Source organism: Oncorhynchus kisutch, linkage group LG27, assembly GCF_002021735.2.
Source record: "Oncorhynchus kisutch isolate 150728-3 linkage group LG27, Okis_V2, whole genome shotgun sequence".
In the NCBI taxonomy this organism is placed as follows: domain Eukaryota; kingdom Metazoa; phylum Chordata; class Actinopteri; order Salmoniformes; family Salmonidae; genus Oncorhynchus; species Oncorhynchus kisutch.
The window spans coordinates 40,548,381-40,568,670 of NC_034200.2; the positions used below are offsets into that span (position 1 = coordinate 40,548,381).

At 45.4% G+C, this 20,290-nt stretch overlaps 1 protein-coding gene across 17 annotated transcripts in view; it reads left to right on the top strand.

Moving 5' to 3' along the window:
- The window catches only part of epb41l3b (erythrocyte membrane protein band 4.1-like 3b), a 102,949-nt gene that overhangs the window by 28,788 nt on the left and 53,871 nt on the right, over positions 1-20,290 (top strand). For all 17 annotated transcript variants that reach the window (XM_031807256.1, XM_031807250.1, XM_031807255.1 and 14 more), the window contains exons 4-8: positions 5,723-5,827; positions 8,427-8,469; positions 15,287-15,362; positions 15,938-16,150; positions 18,340-18,427. In XM_031807256.1, the coding sequence (XP_031663116.1) occupies positions 5,723-5,827; positions 8,427-8,469; positions 15,287-15,362; positions 15,938-16,150; positions 18,340-18,427 (525 nt within the window). The remainder of the gene's footprint in view (positions 1-5,722; positions 5,828-8,426; positions 8,470-15,286; positions 15,363-15,937; positions 16,151-18,339; positions 18,428-20,290) is intronic.

Here is a 20,290-nt window from a genome sequence, read left to right on the forward strand (position 1 = left end):
CACACAGGCCAGCTGGTTACAGGCTGGTTAAAGCCAGCAACATATCACACAGGCCAGCTGGTTACAGGCTGGTTAAAGCCAGCAACATATCACACCGGCCAGCTGGTTACAGGCTGGTTAAAGCCAGCAACATATCACACCGGCCAGCTGGTTACAGGCTGGTTAAAGCCAGCAACATATCACACCGGCCAGCTGGTTACAGGCTGGTTAAAGCCAGCAACATATCACACCGGCCAGCTGGTTAAAGCCAGCAACATATCACACAGGCCAGCTGGTTACAGGCTGGTTAAAGCCAGCAACATATCACACAGGCCAGCTGGTTACAGGCTGGTTAAAGCCAGCAACATATCACACATTGAGAACATTGAGGTTAAATGAAGATACTCAGTTCGTTGTAGGGAGTCTGTTTTTATCTCATTCCCATTACTGTCGGAAGACCAGTTTAGTACTGACAGACTGTCTGTCTCTCTCTCTCTCCCTCTCGCTCTCACTGTCTCACTCTCTCACTCTCTCTCTCTCTGTCTCTGTCTCTCACTGTCTTTCTCTGTCTCTCTCACTGTCTCCCTCTCTCTCACTGTCTGTCACTCTCTCTCTCACTGTCTCCCTCTCTCTCTGTCTCTCTCACTGTCACTGTCTCTCTCTCACTGTCTCTGTCTCTGACTGTCTCACTGTCACTCTCTCTCTCACTGTCTCTCTCTCATTGTCTCTCTCTCACGGTCTCTCTCTCTCCCACTCTCTCCCTCGCTCACCCCCTGTGGGAAAAATGTATTCACTGTGATTTTTCCTTCACGTCTGAGGGAAGAATCATTCGTTTCCCCTTGTAGCTCGACCTTTTAAAACAAAAATCTAGTTTACCCTACGACTAAGGCCTGAAACATGCTGCTGTTTTGGTGTTGTTGTTGTTAAGGAGAGTCATCGAGGGGTTGGTGTAGTTAAATGTGATATATAACGGTTTATCTCTACTATATTACCACCTTAGCTTAGTGGCTGTGTTCTTTTACTATGGGTTTTACTGTTGTAATCCTGAGCCCCAATCTCATTATTAATAAGCTTAGGTTTTCGGAGAAACTTTTTAAGAACAGCCATAGTTACTATGGGGGGGGGGGTTGATTCACAGCCTAAATACTGTTATCATAGTGCAGAATCGTGGGCCGGGCGGACATCAGTCTGTGTTGGTGTGACTGTGTTGGTGTGACTGTCTGATTGCGCTAGGTTGATGTTGTGCTGGTGTGACTGTCTGATTGCGCTAGGTTGATGTTGTGCTGGTGTGACTGTCTGATTGCGCTAGGTTGATGTTGTGCTGGTGTGACTGTCTGATTGCGCTAGGTTGATGTTGTGCTGGTGTGACTGTCTGATTGCGCTAGGTTGATGTTGTGCTGGTGTGACTGTCTGATTGCGCTAGGTTGATGTTGTGCTGGTGTGACTGTGTTGGTGTGACTGTCTGATTGCGCTAGGTTGATGTTGTGCTGGTGTGACTGTCTGATTGCGCTAGGTTGATGTTGTGCTGGTGTGACTGTCTGATTGCGCTAGGTTGATGTTGTGCTGGTGTGACTGTGTTGGTGTGACTGTCTGATTGCGCTAGGTTGATGTTGTGCTAGTGTGACTGTCTGATTGCGCTAGGTTGATGTTGTGCTAGTGTGACTGTCTGATTGCGCTAGGTTGATGTTGTGCTGGTGTGACTGTCTGATTGCGCTAGGTTGATGTTGTGCTGGTGTGACTGTCTGATTGGGCTAGGTTGATGTTGTGCTGGTGTGACTGTGTTGGTGTGACATCAGTCTGTGCTAACTGCCGGGGATGTTGTTCCTGCTGGTTTTGAAGTGTCTGTCGAAGCCTCTTTTAATAGGCTTGAGAATCACACACAAGCCTGTCAGATGTAACTCGTAACCTCGGGGAGGCATCGAGAGCAGAGTTATGCCAGGGCTCTGGGAGAGTGGGGAGAGGGAGGGAGGTGGTAACAGCAACCTAAATATATCCCCAGGGACTCAGAGGGAGTTTGACTGGAAGCTAGCCAGACTGCACAGCTACAGCCTGCTGTGAAAGAAGAGGAGGAGGAGGTGGATAACACACGGAGGAGGAGGAGGAGGAGGAGGAGGAGGAGGAGGAGGAGGAGGATAACACACAGAGAGGGGAGGAGGAGGATAACACACAGAGAGGGGAGGAGGAGGATAACACACAGAGAGGAGGAGGAGGAGGATAACACACAGAGAGGGGAGGAGGAGGATAACACACAGAGAGGGGAGGAGGAGGAGGAGGATAACACACAGAGAGGGGAGGAGGAGGAGGAGGATAACACACAGAGAGGAGGAGGAGGATAACACACAGAGAGGAGGAGGATAACACACAGAGAGGGGAGGAGGAGGAGGATAACACACAGAGGAGGAGGAGGAGGATAACACACAGAGGAGGAGGAGGATAACACAGAGAGGGGAGGAGGAGGAGGAGGATAACACAGAGAGGGGAGGAGGAGGAGGAGGATAACACAGAGAGGGGAGGAGGAGGAGGAGGATAACACACAGAGAGGGGAGGAGGAGGATAACACAGAGAGGGGAGGAGGAGGAGGAGGATAACACACAGAGGGGGGAGGAGGAGGATAACACAGAGAGGGGAGGAGGAGGAGGAGGATAACACACAGAGGGGGGAGGAGGAGGAGGAGGATAACACACAGAGAGGAGGAGGATAACACACAGAGGAGGAGGAGGATAACACAGAGAGGGGAGGAGGAGGATAACACACAGAGGAGGAGGAGGATAACACAGAGAGGGGAGGAGGAGGAGGAGGATAACACACAGAGAGGAGGAGGAGGAGGATAACACACAGAGAGGAGGAGGAGGAGGATAACACACAGAGAGGAGGAGGAGGAGGATAACACACAGAGAGGAGGAGGAGGAGGATAACACACAGAGAGGAGGAGGAGGATAACACACAGAGAGGAGGAGGAGGATAACACACAGAGAGGAGGAGGAGGATAACACACAGAGAGGAGGAGGAGGATAACACACAGAGAGGAGGAGGATAACACACAGAGAGGAGGAGGATAACACACAGAGGAGGAGGATAACACACAGAGGAGGAGGAGGATAACACACAGAGGAGGAGGATAACACACAGAGGAGGAGGATAACACACAGAGGAGGAGGAGGATAACACACAGAGGAGGAGGATAACACACAGAGGAGGAGGAGGATAACACACAGAGGAGGAGGATAACACACAGAGGAGGAGGAGGATAACACACAGAGAGGAGGAGGAGGAGGATAACACACAGAGAGGAGGAGGAGGAGGAGGATAACACACAGAGAGGAGGAGGAGGAGGATAACACACAGAGAGGAGGAGGATAACACACAGAGAGGAGGAGGATGACACACAGAGGAGGAGGAGGATAACACACAGAGAGGAGGAGGTGGAGGATAACACACAGAGAGGAGGAGGAGGAGGATAACACACAGGGGAGGAGGAGGGGGAGGATAACACACAGAGGAGGAGGAGGAGGATAACACAGAGAGGAGGAGGAGGTGGATAACACACAGAGAGGAGGAGGAGGTGGATAACACACATAGGAGGAGGTGGATAACACACAGAGAGGAGGAGGTGGATAACACAGAGAGGAGGAGGAGGTGGATAACACACATAGGAGGAGGTGGATAACACACAGAGAGGAGGAGGTGGATAACACAGAGAGAGGAGGAGGATAACACACAGAGAGGAGGAGGTGGATAACACACAGAGAGGAGGAGGAGGTGGATAACACACATAGGAGGAGGTGGATAACACACAGAGAGGAGGAGGTGGATAACACAGAGAGAGGAGGAGGATAACACACAGAGAGGAGGAGGTGGATAACACACAGAGAGGAGGAGGAGGATAACACACAGAGGAGGAGGAGGAGGATAACACACAGAGGAGGAGGAGGAGAAGGTGGATAACACAGAGAGGAGGAGGATAACACACAGAGAGGAGGAGTAGAGGAGGAGGATAACACACAGAGAGGAGGAGGAGGATAACACACAGAGGAGGAGGAGGAGGATAACACACAGAGAGGAGGAGGAGGATAACACACAGAGAGGAGGAGGTGGATAACACACAGAGAGGAGGAGGTGGAGGTGGATAACACACAGAGAGGAGGATAAGACACAGAGAGGAGGAGGTGGAGGTGGATAACACACAGAGAGGAGGATAACACACAGAGAGGAGGAGGTGGATAACACACAGAGAGAGGAGGAGGATAACACACAGAGGAGGAGGTGGATAACACACACAGAGAGGAGGAGGTGGATAACACACACAGAGAGGAGGAGGTGGATAACACAGAGAGGAGGAGGAGTAGGAGGATAACACACAGAGAGGAGGAGTAGGAGGATAACACACAGAGAGGAGTAGGAGGATAACACACAGGGAGGAGGAGGGGGATAACACACAGAGAGGAGGTGGATAACACACAGAGAGGAGGTGGATAACACACAGAGAGGAGGAGGAGGAGGATAACACACAGAGAGGAGGAGGAGGAGGAGGATAACACACAGAGAGGAGGAGGATATCCATTAGAAGTGGGTTCCGTTATCCACTAGAGGCTGGCTCCGTTATGTTCCGTTATCCACTAGAGACGGGCTCCGTTATCCACTAGAGGCGGGTTCCGTTATCCACTAGAAACGGGCTCCGTTATGTTCCGTCGTCCACTAGAGACGGGCTCCGTCGTCCACTAGAGACGGGCTCCGTCGTCCACTAGAATCCAGTGTTTCTTTGTCAAACGGTTATATTTCAGTCTTCTGGGATGTATATAAAGTGTAATATTGGGATGTAAACTCAAAATGTAATACATTTCAACTCTATATCTTGCGTGGTACAGGTGTAGACTTTTATTCCAAAGTAGATGTTGTTTAAGACTACCAAGGAACACTCTGACTGTGATTTATCCCACTGCAGTAATATACAGTTAGGCATTCATTCCAAAGGTTAAAGTTTATGGTAAATAAAATTAAAGGTGCCAGCCTGGCACTGGGGATTGAACCTGCGATCCTCGGAGCCAGCCTAGCACTGGGGATTGAACCTGCGATCCTCGGAGCCAGCCTAGCACTGGGGATTGAACCTGCGATCCTCGGAGCCAGCCTAGCACTGGGGATTGAACCTGCGATCCTCGGAGCCAGCCTAGCACTGGGGATTGAACCTGCGATCCTCGGAGCCAGCCTGGCACTGGGGATTGAACCTGCGATCCTCGGAGCCAGCCTAGCACTGGGGATTGAACCTGCGATCCTCGGAGCCAGAGTTCGTAGTATCCGTCAATCCCGTCCGCAGTTCCCTAGCAAGCCTATGGTAAGAGTGATCACCGTTACCCCTAGTGACCGGTATTGACATCGTCACCCGCCGTCCCGAGGACCTGGACGAACGTCGAATACTGCATTAGATCTGGTGTGACCTCGCTGTCACACTGCCTCATTAGCATACCACTTGGAGAGAAGAAATGTGTTGGGCATTCCTAGTTGTATGCTTGTGTAGCAGGACCTGAGTCTGGCTCATGGTCTCGTAATGAGGTAGCCCTGGGGGAATTTCCTCATGGTCTAATGAAAGACGTTGTTTTCTCCCGTGGGGGACCCGGGTTCAGATCCCAACCCTGACATTAGTGTGCACTGTGGACAATGGAATATGAAATCGCCCAACCCTGTATTGTTCTCTTATATAGTGTGAACTCTGACCCTTGTTCAATAACTGCTCTCTATGTGTCACCAGAAACGAGCCAGAGGCCAGCTGCTGTTTGCCAAGGTGTGTGACCATCTGAACCTGCTGGAGACTGACTACTTTGGCATCACGTACCGCGACGTGGAGAACCAGAAGGTAGAGGAAGAGACTCATCAAAGATGTCTGTCCTGTCTGTCTGTGTGGCTGTCTGTCTGTCTCGGCTGTATGTCTGTATGTCCTGTATGTCCTGTCTGTATGTCCTGTCTGTATGTCCTGTCTGTATGTTCTGTTGTCGTGGCTGTCTGTCTGTTGTCGTGGCTGTCTGTCTGTTGTCCTGGCTGTCTGTATGTCCTGTCTGTATGTCCTGTCTGTCTGTATGTCCTGTCTGTATGTCCTGTCTGTCCTGTCTGTATGTCCTGTCTGTCTGTATGTCCTGTCTGTATGTCCTGTCTGTCTGTCTGTATGTCCTGTCTGTATGTCCTGTCTGTATGTCCTGTATGTCCTGTCTGTATGTTCTGTTGTCGTGGCTGTCTGTCTGTTGTCCTGGCTGTCTGTCTGTTGTCCTGTCTGTCTGTTGTCGTGTCTGTCTGGTATCATGTACTGTGATGTGGAGAGCCAGAAGGTAGAGGAAGAGTATTATAACCAGGGCCCTTTTTATCGATTAAGCATTTGGAAGGAGGAGTGCTGAGCTAGGATAAATGTTGTGCTCCTGAGTGGAGCAGAGGTCTAAGACACTGCATCTCAGTGCTAGAGGCGTCACTACAGACCCTGGTTCAGAGGTCTAAGACACTGCATCTCAGTGCATCACTACAGACCCTGGTTCAGAGGTCTAAAGACACTGCATCTCAGTGCTAGAGGCGTCCCTACGGACCCTGGTTCAGAGGTCTAAGACACTGCATCTCAGTGCATCACTACAGACCCTGGTTCAGAGGTCTAAGACACTGCATCTCAGTGCATCACTACAGACCCTGGTTCAGAGGTCTAAGACACTGCATCTCAGTGCATCACTACAGACCCTGGTTCAGAGGTCTAAGACACTGCATCTCAGTGCATCACTACAGACCCTGGTTCAGAGGTCTAAGACACTGCATCTCAGTGCATCACTACAGACCCTGGTTCAGAGGTCTAAAGATACTGCATCTCAGTGCTAGAGGCGTCCCTACGGACCCTGGTTCAGAGGTCTAAGACACTGCATCTCAGTGCATCACTACAGACCCTGGTTCAGAGGTCTAAGACACTGCATCTCAGTGCATCACTACAGACCCTGGTTCAGAGGTCTAAGACACTGCATCTCAGTGCATCACTACAGACCCTGGTTCAGAGGTCTAAGACACTGCATCTCAGTGCATCACTACAGACCCTGGTTCAGAGGTCTAAGACACTGCATCTCAGTGCATCACTACAGACCCTGGTTCAGAGGTCTAAGACACTGCATCTCAGTGCTAGAGGCGTCACTACAGACCCTGGTTCAGAGGTCTAAGACACTGCATCTCAGTGCATCACTACAGACCCTGGTTCAGAGGTCTAAGACACTGCATCTCAGTGCATCACTACAGACCCTGGTTCAGAGGTCTAAGACACTGCATCTCAGTGCTAGAGGCGTCACTACAGACCCTGGTTCAGAGGTCTAAAGACACTGCATCTCAGTGCTAGAGGCGTCCCTACGGACCCTGGTTCAGAGGTCTAAGACACTGCATCTCAGTGCATCACTACAGACCCTGGTTCAGAGGTCTAAGACACTGCATCTCAGTGCATCACTACAGACCCTGGTTCAGAGGTCTAAGACACTGCATCTCAGTGCATCACTACAGACCCTGGTTCAGAGGTCTAAAGACACTGCATCTCAGTGCATCACTACAGACCCTGGTTCAGAGGTCTAAGACACTGCATCTCAGTGCATCACTACAGACCCTGGTTCAGAGGTCTAAGACACTGCATCTCAGTGCTAGAGGCGTCACTACAGACCCTGGTTCAGAGGTCTAAGACACTGCATCTCAGTGCATCACTACAGACCCTGGTTCAGAGGTCTAAGACACTGCATCTCAGTGCATCACTACAGACCCTGGTTCAGAGGTCTAAAGACACTGCATCTCAGTGCATCACTACAGACCCTGGTTCAGAGGTCTAAGACACTGCATCTCAGTGCATCACTACAGACCCTGGTTCAGAGGTCTAAGACACTGCATCTCAGTGCATCACTACAGACCCTGGTTCAGAGGTCTAAAGACACTGCATCTCAGTGCTAGAGGCGTCCCTACGGACCCTGGTTCAGAGGTCTAAGACACGGCATCTCAGTGCTAGAGACGTCACTACAGACCCCGGTTCAGAGGTCTAAGGCCCTGCATCTCAGTGCTAGAGGCGTCACTACAGACCCTGGTTCGAATCCAGACTGCATCACAAACGACCGTGATTGGGAGTCCCATAAGGCGGCGCACAATTGGCCCAGCATCGTCCGGGTTTGGCCGGTGTAGGCCCGTCATTGTAAATAAGAATTTGTTCTTTAAATGACTTGCCTAAACTTGGTGTGGGGCAGTGTTCCATAGACAAGGGGGGGGAGGCGGATCCTAGATTAACACAACAACTACTCTGAGATGTTTGTGGATACCGGCCCTCTGTGTGGACAGACTGATAACAGTTTCCCCAGGGGACCTTCTCAGGGCGGTGGTAACGTAGCAGGCTCTGTTAATGACTGGATACGTGGTCATTCATTGATTTTTATTAACGTATATCATTACTAATTTGTCTCTTTCTCCAGAACTGGCTTGACCCGAACAAGGAACTGAAGAAGCAGATAAGGAGTGAGTTGCAGTGTGTTTATAGGGTTACACTATGCTGCACTACACTATACTGGACTACACTATGCTGCACTACACTATACTGGACTACACTATGCTGCACTACACTATACTGGACTACACTATGCTGCACTACACTATGCTGCACTACACTATGCTGCACTACACTATACTGGACTACACTATACTGGACTACACTATACTGGACCACACTATACTGGACTACACTATACTGGACTACACTATGCTGCACTACACTATACTGGACTACACTATGCTGCACTACACTATACTGGACTACACTATACTGGACTACACTATACTGGACTACACTATACTGGACTACACTATACTGGACTACACTATACTGGACCACACTATACTGGACTACACTATACTGGACTACACTATGCTGCACTACACTATACTGGACTACACTATGCTGCACTACACTACGCTGCACTACACTATACTGGACTACACTATGCTGGACTACACTATACTGGACTACACTATACTGGACTACACTATGCTGCACTATACTGGACTACACTATGCTGCACTACACTATACTGGACTACACTATACTGGACTACACTATACTGGACTACACTATGCTGCACTACACTATACTGGACTACACTATACTGGACTACACTATACTGGACTACACTATGCTGCACTACACTATACTGGACTACACTATGCTGCACTACACTATACTGGACTACATTATACTGCACTACACTATACTGGACTACACTATACTGGACTACACTATGCTGCACTACACTATACTGCACTACACTATACTGCACTACACTATGCTGCACTACACTATACTGCACTACACTACTGGACTACACTATACTGGACTACACTATACTGGACTACACTATACTGGACTACACTATACTGGACCACACTATACTGGACCACACTATACTGGACCACACTATACTGGACTACACTATACTGGACTACACTATGCTGCACTACACTATACTGGACTACACTATGCTGCACTACACTACGCTGCACTACACTATACTGGACTACACTATGCTGGACTACACTATACTGGACTACACTATGCTGCACTATACTGGACTACACTATGCTGCACTACACTATACTGGACTACACTATACTGGACTACACTATGCTGCACTACACTATACTGGACTACACTATACTGGACTACACTATACTGGACTACACTATGCTGCACTACACTATACTGGACTACATTATACTGCACTACACTATACTGGACTACACTATACTGGACTACACTATACTGGACTACACTATGCTGCACTACACTATACTGCACTACACTATACTGCACTACACTATGCTGCACTACACTATGCTGCACTACACTATACTGCACTACACTATACTGCACTACACTATACTGCACTACACTATACTGGACTACACTATGCTGCACTACACTATACTACACTATACTGGACTACACTATACTGGACTACACTATACTGCACTACACTATCTTACACTATACTACACTACACTATACTGCACAACACTATGTTACACTATACTGCACTACACTATGTTACACCATACTGCACTACACTATGTTACACTATACTGCACTACACTATATTCGACTACACTATACTGCACTACACTATACTGCACTACACTATGCTGCACTACACTATGCTGTACTACACTACACTATGCTGCACTACACTATGCTGGACTACACTATACTGCACTACACTATACTGCACTACACTATACTGCACTACACTATACTGGACTACACTATACTGGACTACACTATACTGCACTACACCATACTGGACTACACTATACTGCACTACACTATACTGGACTATACTACACTATACTGCACTACACTATGGTACACTATACTACACTATACTGCACTACACTATACTGGACTACACTATACTGCACAACACTATGTTACACTATACTGCACTACACTATACTACACTATACTGCACTACACTATGGTACACTATACTGCACAACACTATGTTACACCATACTACACTATACTGCACTACACTATACTGCACTACACTATACTGCACTACACTATGTTACACTATACTGCACCACACTATACTGTACTACACTATACTGCACTACACTATACTGCACTACACTATAGTGTACTACACTATGTTACACTATACTGTACTACACTATACCACACTACACTATACTGCACTACACTATGTTACACTATACTGCACTACACTATGTTACACTATACTGCACTACACTGTTACACTATACTGCACTACACTATGTTACACTATACTATGTTACACTACATTATACTGCACTACACTGTTACACTACACTATACTGCACTACACTATGTTACACTATACTGCACTACACTATGTTACACTATACTGCACTACACTGTTACACTATACTGCACTACACTATGTTACACTATACTATGTTACACTACATTATACTGCACTACACTGTTACACTACACTATACTGCACTACACTGTTACACTATACTGCACTACACTATGTTACACTATACTATGTTACACTACATTATACTGCACTACACTATGTTACACTACACTATACTGCACTACACTGTTACACTATACTGCACTACACTACACTGTTACACTATACTGCACTACACTATGTTACACTATACTATGTTACACTACATTATACTGCACTACACTGTTACACTACACTATACTGCACTACACTTTGTTACACTATACTATACTGCACTACACTGTTGCACTATACTGCACTACACTATGTTACACTACACTATACTGCACTACACTGTTACACTATACTGCACTACACTATGTTACACTATACTATGTTACACTACATTATACTGCACTGCACTGTTACACTACACCATACTGCACTACACTATGTTACACTATACTATGTTACACTACATTATACTGCACTACACTGTTACACTACACTATACTGCACTACACTATGTTACACTACACTATACTGCACTACACTATGTTACACTATACTGCACTACACTATGTTACACTATACTGCACTACACTATACTGCACTACACTATGTTACACTACACTATACTGTGTTACACTACATTATACTGCACTACACTATGTTACACTATACTGCACTACACTATATTGCACTATACTGCACTACACTATGTTGCACTATACTGCACTATACTATGTTACACTACATTATACTGCACTATACTATGTTACACTACATTATACTGCACTACACTATGTTACACTACACTATACTGCACTACACTATGTTACACTACACTATACTGCACTACACTATGTTACACTACACTATACTGCACTACACTATACTGTACTACACTATGTTACACTATACTGCACTACACTATGTTACACTATACTATACTGTACTATGCTACACTACACTATACTGCACTACACTACACTATACTGCACTACACTATACTACACTATACTGCACTACACTATGTTACGCTACACTATGTTACACTACACTATACTGCACTACACTATGTCACACTACACTATACTGTACTATGCTACACTACACTATACTGCACTACACTATGCTACACTACACTATACTGCACTACACTATACTGCACTACACTATGTTACACTACACTATACTGCACTACACTATGTTCCACTATACTGCACTACACTATACTATACTACACTGTTACACTACACTATGTTACACCACACTATACTGCACTACACTATGTTACGCTACACTATACTGCACTACACTATGTTGCACTACACTATACTGCACTACACTACTACTATAGTCTATACAACACTATACTCTACAACACTATACTATACAACAATATTATATAGTCTATACCATACAACACTACTATAGTCTATACTGTAGTCCATACTATACAACACTATACTATAGTCTATACTATACAACACTATACTATAGTCTATACTATACAACACTATACTATAGTCTATACTATACAACACTACTATAGCCTATACTATAGTCTATACTATACAACACTACTATAGTCTATACTATACAACACTACTATTTTCTATACTATACAACACTACTATAGCCTATACTATACAACACTACTATAGCCTATACTATACAACACTACTATAGTCTATACTATACACCACTATACTATAGTCTATACTATACACCACTACTATAGCCTATACTATACAACACTATACTATAGTCTATTGTTGAAGAGCATGCATTTAGTTTTACTTGTATTTAAGAGCAATTGGAGGCCACGGAAGGAGAGTTGTATGGCATTGAAGCTTGCCTGGAGGGTTGTTAACACAGTGTCCAAAGAAGGGCCGGAAGTATACAGAATGGTGTCGTCTGCGTAGAGGTGGATCAGGGACTCACCAGCAGCAAGAGCGACCTCATTGATATATACAGAGAAGAGAGTCGGTCCAAGAATTGAACCCACTATACTATAGTCTATACTATACAACACTATACTATAGTCAACACTATACTATAGTCTATACTATACAACACTATACTATAGTCTATACTATACACCACTATACTATAGTCTATACTATACAACACTATACTATAGTCTATACTATACAACACTATACTATAGTCTATACTGTACAACACTATACTATAGTCTGTACTGTACAACACTATACTATAGTCTATAATGTACAACACTATACTATAGTCTATACTATAGTCTATACTATACAACACTATACTATAGTCTATACTATTTTTTATTTAACCTTTATTTAACCAGGTAGGCTAGTTGAGAACAAGTTCTCATTTGCAACTGCGACCTGGCCAAGATAAAGCATAGCAGTGTGAGCAGACAACAAAGAGTTACACATGGAGTAAACAATTAACAAGTCAATAACACAGTAGAAACCAAAGGGGGAGTCTATATACAAAAATATGTAAAAAAAGAAAAAGAAACGATAAATACAGGGACACGACAGGACGACTTACTGCTACGCCATCTTGGAGCTTTCAACACTATACTATAGTCTATACTATAGTCTATACTATACAACACTATACTATAGTCTATACTATACAACACTATAGTCTATACTATACAACACTATACTATACAACACTATACTATAGTCTATACTATACAACACTATACTATAGTCTATACTATACAACACTATACTATAGTCTATACTATACAACACTATACTATAGTCTATACTATACAACACTATACTATAGTCTATACTATAGTCTATACTATACAACACTATACTATAGTCTATACTGTACAACACTACTATAGTCTATACTATACAACACTACTATAGTCTATACTATACAACACTATACTATAGTCTATACTATACAACACTATACTATAGTCTATACTGTACAACACTATACTATAGTCTATACTATACAACACTATACTATAGTCTATACTATACAACACTATACTATAGTCTATACTATACAACACTATACTATAGTCTATACTATACAACACTACTATAGTCTATACTATACAACACTATACTATAGTCTATACTATACAACACTATACTATAGTCTATACTGTACAACACTATACTATAGTCTATACTATACAACACTACTATAGTCTATACTATACAACACTACTATAGTCTATACTATACAACACTACTATAGTCTATACTATACAACACTATACTATAGTCTATACTATACAACACTATACTATAGTCTATACTATACAACACTATACTATAGTCTATACTATACAACACTATACTATAGTCTATACTATACAACACTACTATAGTCTATACTATACAACACTACTATAGTCTATACTATACAACACTACTATAGTCTATACTATACAACACTATACTATAGTCTATACTATACAACACTATACTATAGTCTATACTATAGTCTATACTATACAACACTATACTATAGTCTATACTATACAACACTACTATAGTCTATACTATACAACACTACTATAGTCTATACTATACAACACTATACTATAGTCTATACTATACAACACTATACTATAGTCTATACTATACAACACGACTATAGTCTATACTATAGTCTATACTATACAACACTATACTATAGTCTATACTATACAACACTACTATAGTCTATACTATAGTCTATACTATAGTCTATACTATACAACACTACTATAGTCTATACTATAGTCTATACTATACAACACTACTATAGTCTATACTATACAACACTATACTATAGTCTATACTATACAACACTATACTATAGTCTATACTATACAACACTATACTATAGTCTATACTATACAACACTATACTATAGTCTATACTATACAACACTACTATAGCCTATACTATACAACACTACTATAGCCTATACTATACAACACTACTATAGTCTATACTATACAACACTACTATAGTCTATACTATAGTCTATACTATACAACACTATACTATAGTCTATACTATAGTCTATACTATACAACACTACTATAGCCTATACTATACAACACTACTATAGTCTATACTATACAACACTACTATAGTCTATACTATACAACACTATACTATAGCCTATACTATACAACACTATACTATAGTCTATACTATACAACACTACTATAGTCTATACTATAGTCTATACTATACAACACTATACTATAGCCTATACTATAGTCTATACTATACAACACTACTATAGTCTATACTGCTATCTATATGCAGGTGGCCCCTGGAACACTATACTATAGTCTATACTGTGTTGTTCTGCAGGTGGCCCCTGGAACTTTGGCTTCAGCGTGAAGTTCTACCCCCCAGACCCTGCCCAGCTGTCTGAAGACATCACCAGGTGAGTTGGCTGGATCGGCTGTATTGTCAAAGCCTCTGAAATACAGTATGTTGCTATTTATGGTTTAATAATCGTACTGGCATCACCCACTCACCCCCTCTCCCCCTCTCTCTCCCTCACTCTCTCTCCCCCTGTCCCCTTCTCTGTTTTACTCACCCCCTCTCTCACCCTCTCTCTCCCCCTCTCTCACCCTCTCTCACCCTCTCTCTCCCCCACTCACCTCCTCTCTCTTCCCCACTCACCCCCTCTCTCACCCTCTCTCTCCCCCTCTCTCACCCTCTCTCTCCCCCTCTCTCACCCTCTCTCTCCCCCACTCACCCCCTCTCTCTCCCCCACTCACCCCCTCTCTCTCCCCCACTCACCCCCTCTCTCTCCCCCACTCACCCCCTCTCTCTCCCCCACTCACCCCCTCTCTCTCCCCCACTCACCCCCCCACTCACCTCCTCTCTCTCCCCCACTCACCTCCTCTCTCTCCCCCACTCACCCCCTCTCTCTCCCCCCTCCTCTCTCGCTCGCTCTCTCTCCCCCCTCCTCTCTCGCTCGCTCTCTCTCCCCCCTCCTCTCTCGCTCTCTAGGTACTACCTGTGTCTCCAGTTGCGTGATGACATGGTGTCTGGTCGTCTCCCCTGTTCCTTCACCACCCACACCATACTGGGCTCCTACACGGTCCAGTCAGAGCTGGGGGACTACGACCCCGAGGAGACGGAGTACAACAGTGAGCTCCGCTTCGCTCCGAACCACACCAAGGAACTCGAGGACAAGGTCATGGACCTACACAAGAACTACAAGTATGTCCGGCAATAGATTTTCCCCGTAGTTACAGGACATGTAGTTGATTAAAGGATATCTCTGAACCCCGTAGTTACAGGACATGTAGTTGATTAAAGGACATCTCTGAGCCCCGTAGTTACAGGACATCTCTGAGCCCCGTAGTTAAAGGACATCTCTGAGCCCCATAGTTAAAGGACATCTCTGAGCCCCGTAGTTACAGGACATCTCTGAGCCCCGTAGTTACAGGACATCTCTGAGCCCCGTAGTTACAGGACATCTCTGAGCCCCATAGTTACAGGACATCTCTGAGCCCCGTAGTTACAGGACATCTCTGAGCCCCGTAGTTACAGGACATCTATGAGCCCCGTAGTTACAGGACATCTCTGAGCCCCGTAGTTACAGGACATCTCTGAGCCCCGTAGTTACAGGACATCTCTGAGCCCCGTAGTTACAGGACATCTCTGAGCCCCGTAGTTACAGGACATCTCTGAGCCCCGTAGTTACAGGACATCTCTGAGCCCCGTAGTTACAGGACATCTCTGAGCCCCGTAGTTACAGAACATCTCTGAACCCCGTAGTTACAGGTCATGTAGTTGAATAAAGGACATGTCTGAGCCCCGTAGTTACAGGACATCTCTGAGCCCCGTAGTTAAAGGACATCTCTGAGCCCCGTAGTTAAAGGACATCTCTGAGCCCCGTAGTTAAAGGACATCTCTGAGCCCCGTAGTTAAAGGACATCTCTGAGCCCCGTAGTTACAGGACATCTCTGAGCCCCGTAGTTACAGAACATCTCTGAACCCCGTAGTTACAGGACATGTAGTTGAATAAAGGACATGTCTGAACCCCGTAGTTACAGGACATCTCTGAACCCCGTAGTTACAGGACATCTCTGAGCCCCGTAGTTACAGGACATCTCTGAACCCCGTAGTTACAGGACATGTAGTTGAATAAAGGACATCTCTGAGCCCCGTAGTTACAGGACATCTCTGAACCCCATAGTTACAGGACATCTCTGAACCCCGTAGTTACAGGACATGTAGTTGAATAAAGGACATCTCTGAGCCCCGTAGTTACAGGACATCTCTGAGCCCCGTAGTTACAGGACATCTCTGAACCCCGTAGTTACAGGACATCTCTGAACCCCGTAGTTACAGGACATCTCTGAGCCCCGTAGTTACAGGACATCTCTGAGCCCCGTAGTTACGGGACATCTCTGAGCCCCGTAGTTAAAGGACATCTCTGAGCCCCGTAGTTACAGGACATCTCTGAGCCCCGTAGTTACAGAACATCTCTGAACCCCGTAGTTACAGGACATGTAGTTGAATAAAGGACATGTCTGAACCCCGTAGTTACAGGACATCTCTGAACCCCGTAGTTACAGGACATCTCTGAGCCCCGTAGTTACAGGACATCTCTGAACCCCGTAGTTACAGGACATGTAGTTGAATAAAGGACATCTCTGAGCCCCGTAGTTACAGGACATCTCTGAACCCCATAGTTACAGGACATCTCTGAACCCCATAGTTACAGGACATCTCTGAACCCCGTAGTTACAGGACATGTAGTTGAATAAAGGACATCTCTGAGCCCCGTAGTTACAGGACATCTCTGAGCCCCGTAGTTACAGGACATCTCTGAACCCCGTAGTTACAGGACATCTCTGAACCCCGTAGTTACAGGACATCTCTGAACCCCGTAGTTACAGGACATCTCTGAGCCCGTAGTTACAGGACATCTCTGAGCCCCGTAGTTACAGGACATCTCTGAGCCCCGTAGTTACAGGACATGTAGTTGATTAGAGGACATCTCTGAGCCCCGTAGTTACAGAACATCTGAGCCCCGTAGTTACAGGACATGTAGTTGAATAAAGGACATCTCTGAGCCCCGTAGTTACAGGACATCTCTGAACCCCGTAGTTACAGGACATGTAGGTGAATAAAGGACATCTCTGAGCCCCGTAGTTACAGGACATCTCTGAGCCCCGTAGTTACAGGACATCTCTGAGCCCCGTAGTTACAGGACATCTCTGAACCCCGTAGTTACAGGACATCTCTGAACCCCGTAGTTACAGGACATCTCTGAGCCCCGTAGTTACAGGACATCTCTGAGCCCCGTAGTTACAGGACATCTCTGAACCCCGTAGTTACAGGACATCTCTGAGCCCCGTAGTTACAGGATGTAGTTGATGCCTGATGTCTGTTTCCAGAGGGATGACCCCAGCTGAAGCAGAGTTACACTTTCTGGAGAATGCCAAGAAACTGTCCATGTATGGAGTAGACCTGCATCACGCCAAGGTACACACCTACATACACACACCTACATACACCACACACACACCTACATACACCACACACACACACACACCATACACACCACACACACACACACCACACACCTACACACACACACACACACACACACCATACACACCACACACACCTACACACACACACACACCTACACACACACACACACACACACCATACACACACACCATACACACCACACACACACACCTACATACACCACACACACGCACACACCACACACACCACACACACCACACACCTACATACACCACCCACACACACACCACACACCTACATACACACCTACACACACCACACACACACACACCACACACACACCACACACACACACACACACACACCACACACCTACATACACCACACCCACCTACATACACCACACACACACACCACGCACACACCACACACCTACATACACACCGCACACCGCACACCACACACACACACACACACCACACACCTACATACACCACACACACACACCTACATACACCACACACACACACACACACACCTACATACACCACACAACACACACACACACACCTACATACACCACACAACACACACACACACCTACATACACCACACACACCACATACCTACATACACCACACACACACCTACATACACCACACCTACATACACCACACACACCTACACACACCACACACCTACACACACCACACCAAACTCTCTCTCTCACTTCACTGCTTTGTCACTCTGCTAGTCCTTCCAATGCACCGCTGCTGTCTCAGTGATGTCGATACCATGCTTAACACCAACACTGGGCTGCTACTTCAATGTCTGTATGTGCTGTGAGCCAACTGCCTGGGGCCATCTTCCTCCGCTCTAGCAGGACTGCTGCCTGACTGTTACCAGCGCTGTTAGTTTCACTGACTGTTACCATCTGTTAGTTTCACTGACTGTTACCATCTCTGTTAGTTTCACTGACTGTTACCATCTCTGTTAGTTTCACTGACTGTTACCATCTCTGTTAGTTTCACTGACTGTTACCATCTCTGTTAGTTTCACTGACTGTTACCATCTCTGTTAGTTTCACTGACTGTTACCATCTCTGTTAGTTTCACTGACTGTTACCATCGCTGTTAGTTTCACTGACTGTTACCATCGCTGTTAGTTTCACTGACTGTTACCATCGCTGTTAGTTTCACTGACTGTTACCATCGCTGTTAGTTTCACTGACTGTTACCATCGCTGTTAGTTTCACTGACTGTTACCATCTCTGTTAGTTTCACTGACTGTTACCATCGCTGTTAGTTTCACTGACTGTTACCATCGCTGTTAGTTTCACTGACTGTTACCATCGCTGTTAGTTTCACTGACTGTTACCATCGCTGTTAGTTTCACTGACTGTTACCATCGCTGTTAGTTTCACTGACTGTTACCATCGCTGTTAGTTTCACTGACTGTTACCATCTCTGTTAGTTTCACTGACTGTTACCATCTCTGTTAGTTTCACTGACTGTTACCATCGCTGTTAGTTTCACTGACTGTTACCATCTCTGTTAGTTTCACTGACTGTTACCATCGCTGTTAGTTTCACTGACTGTTACCATCGCTGTTAGTTTCACTGACTGTTACCATCGCTGTTAGTTTCACTGACTGTTACCATCGCTGTTAGTTTCACTGACTGTTACCATCGCTGTTAGTTTCACTGACTGTTACCATCGCTGTTAGTTTCACTGACTGTTACCATCGCTGTTAGTTTCACTGACTGTTACCATCGCTGTTAGTTTCACTGACTGTTACCATCGCTGTTAGTTTCACTGACTGTTACCATCGCTGTTAGTTTCACTGACTGTT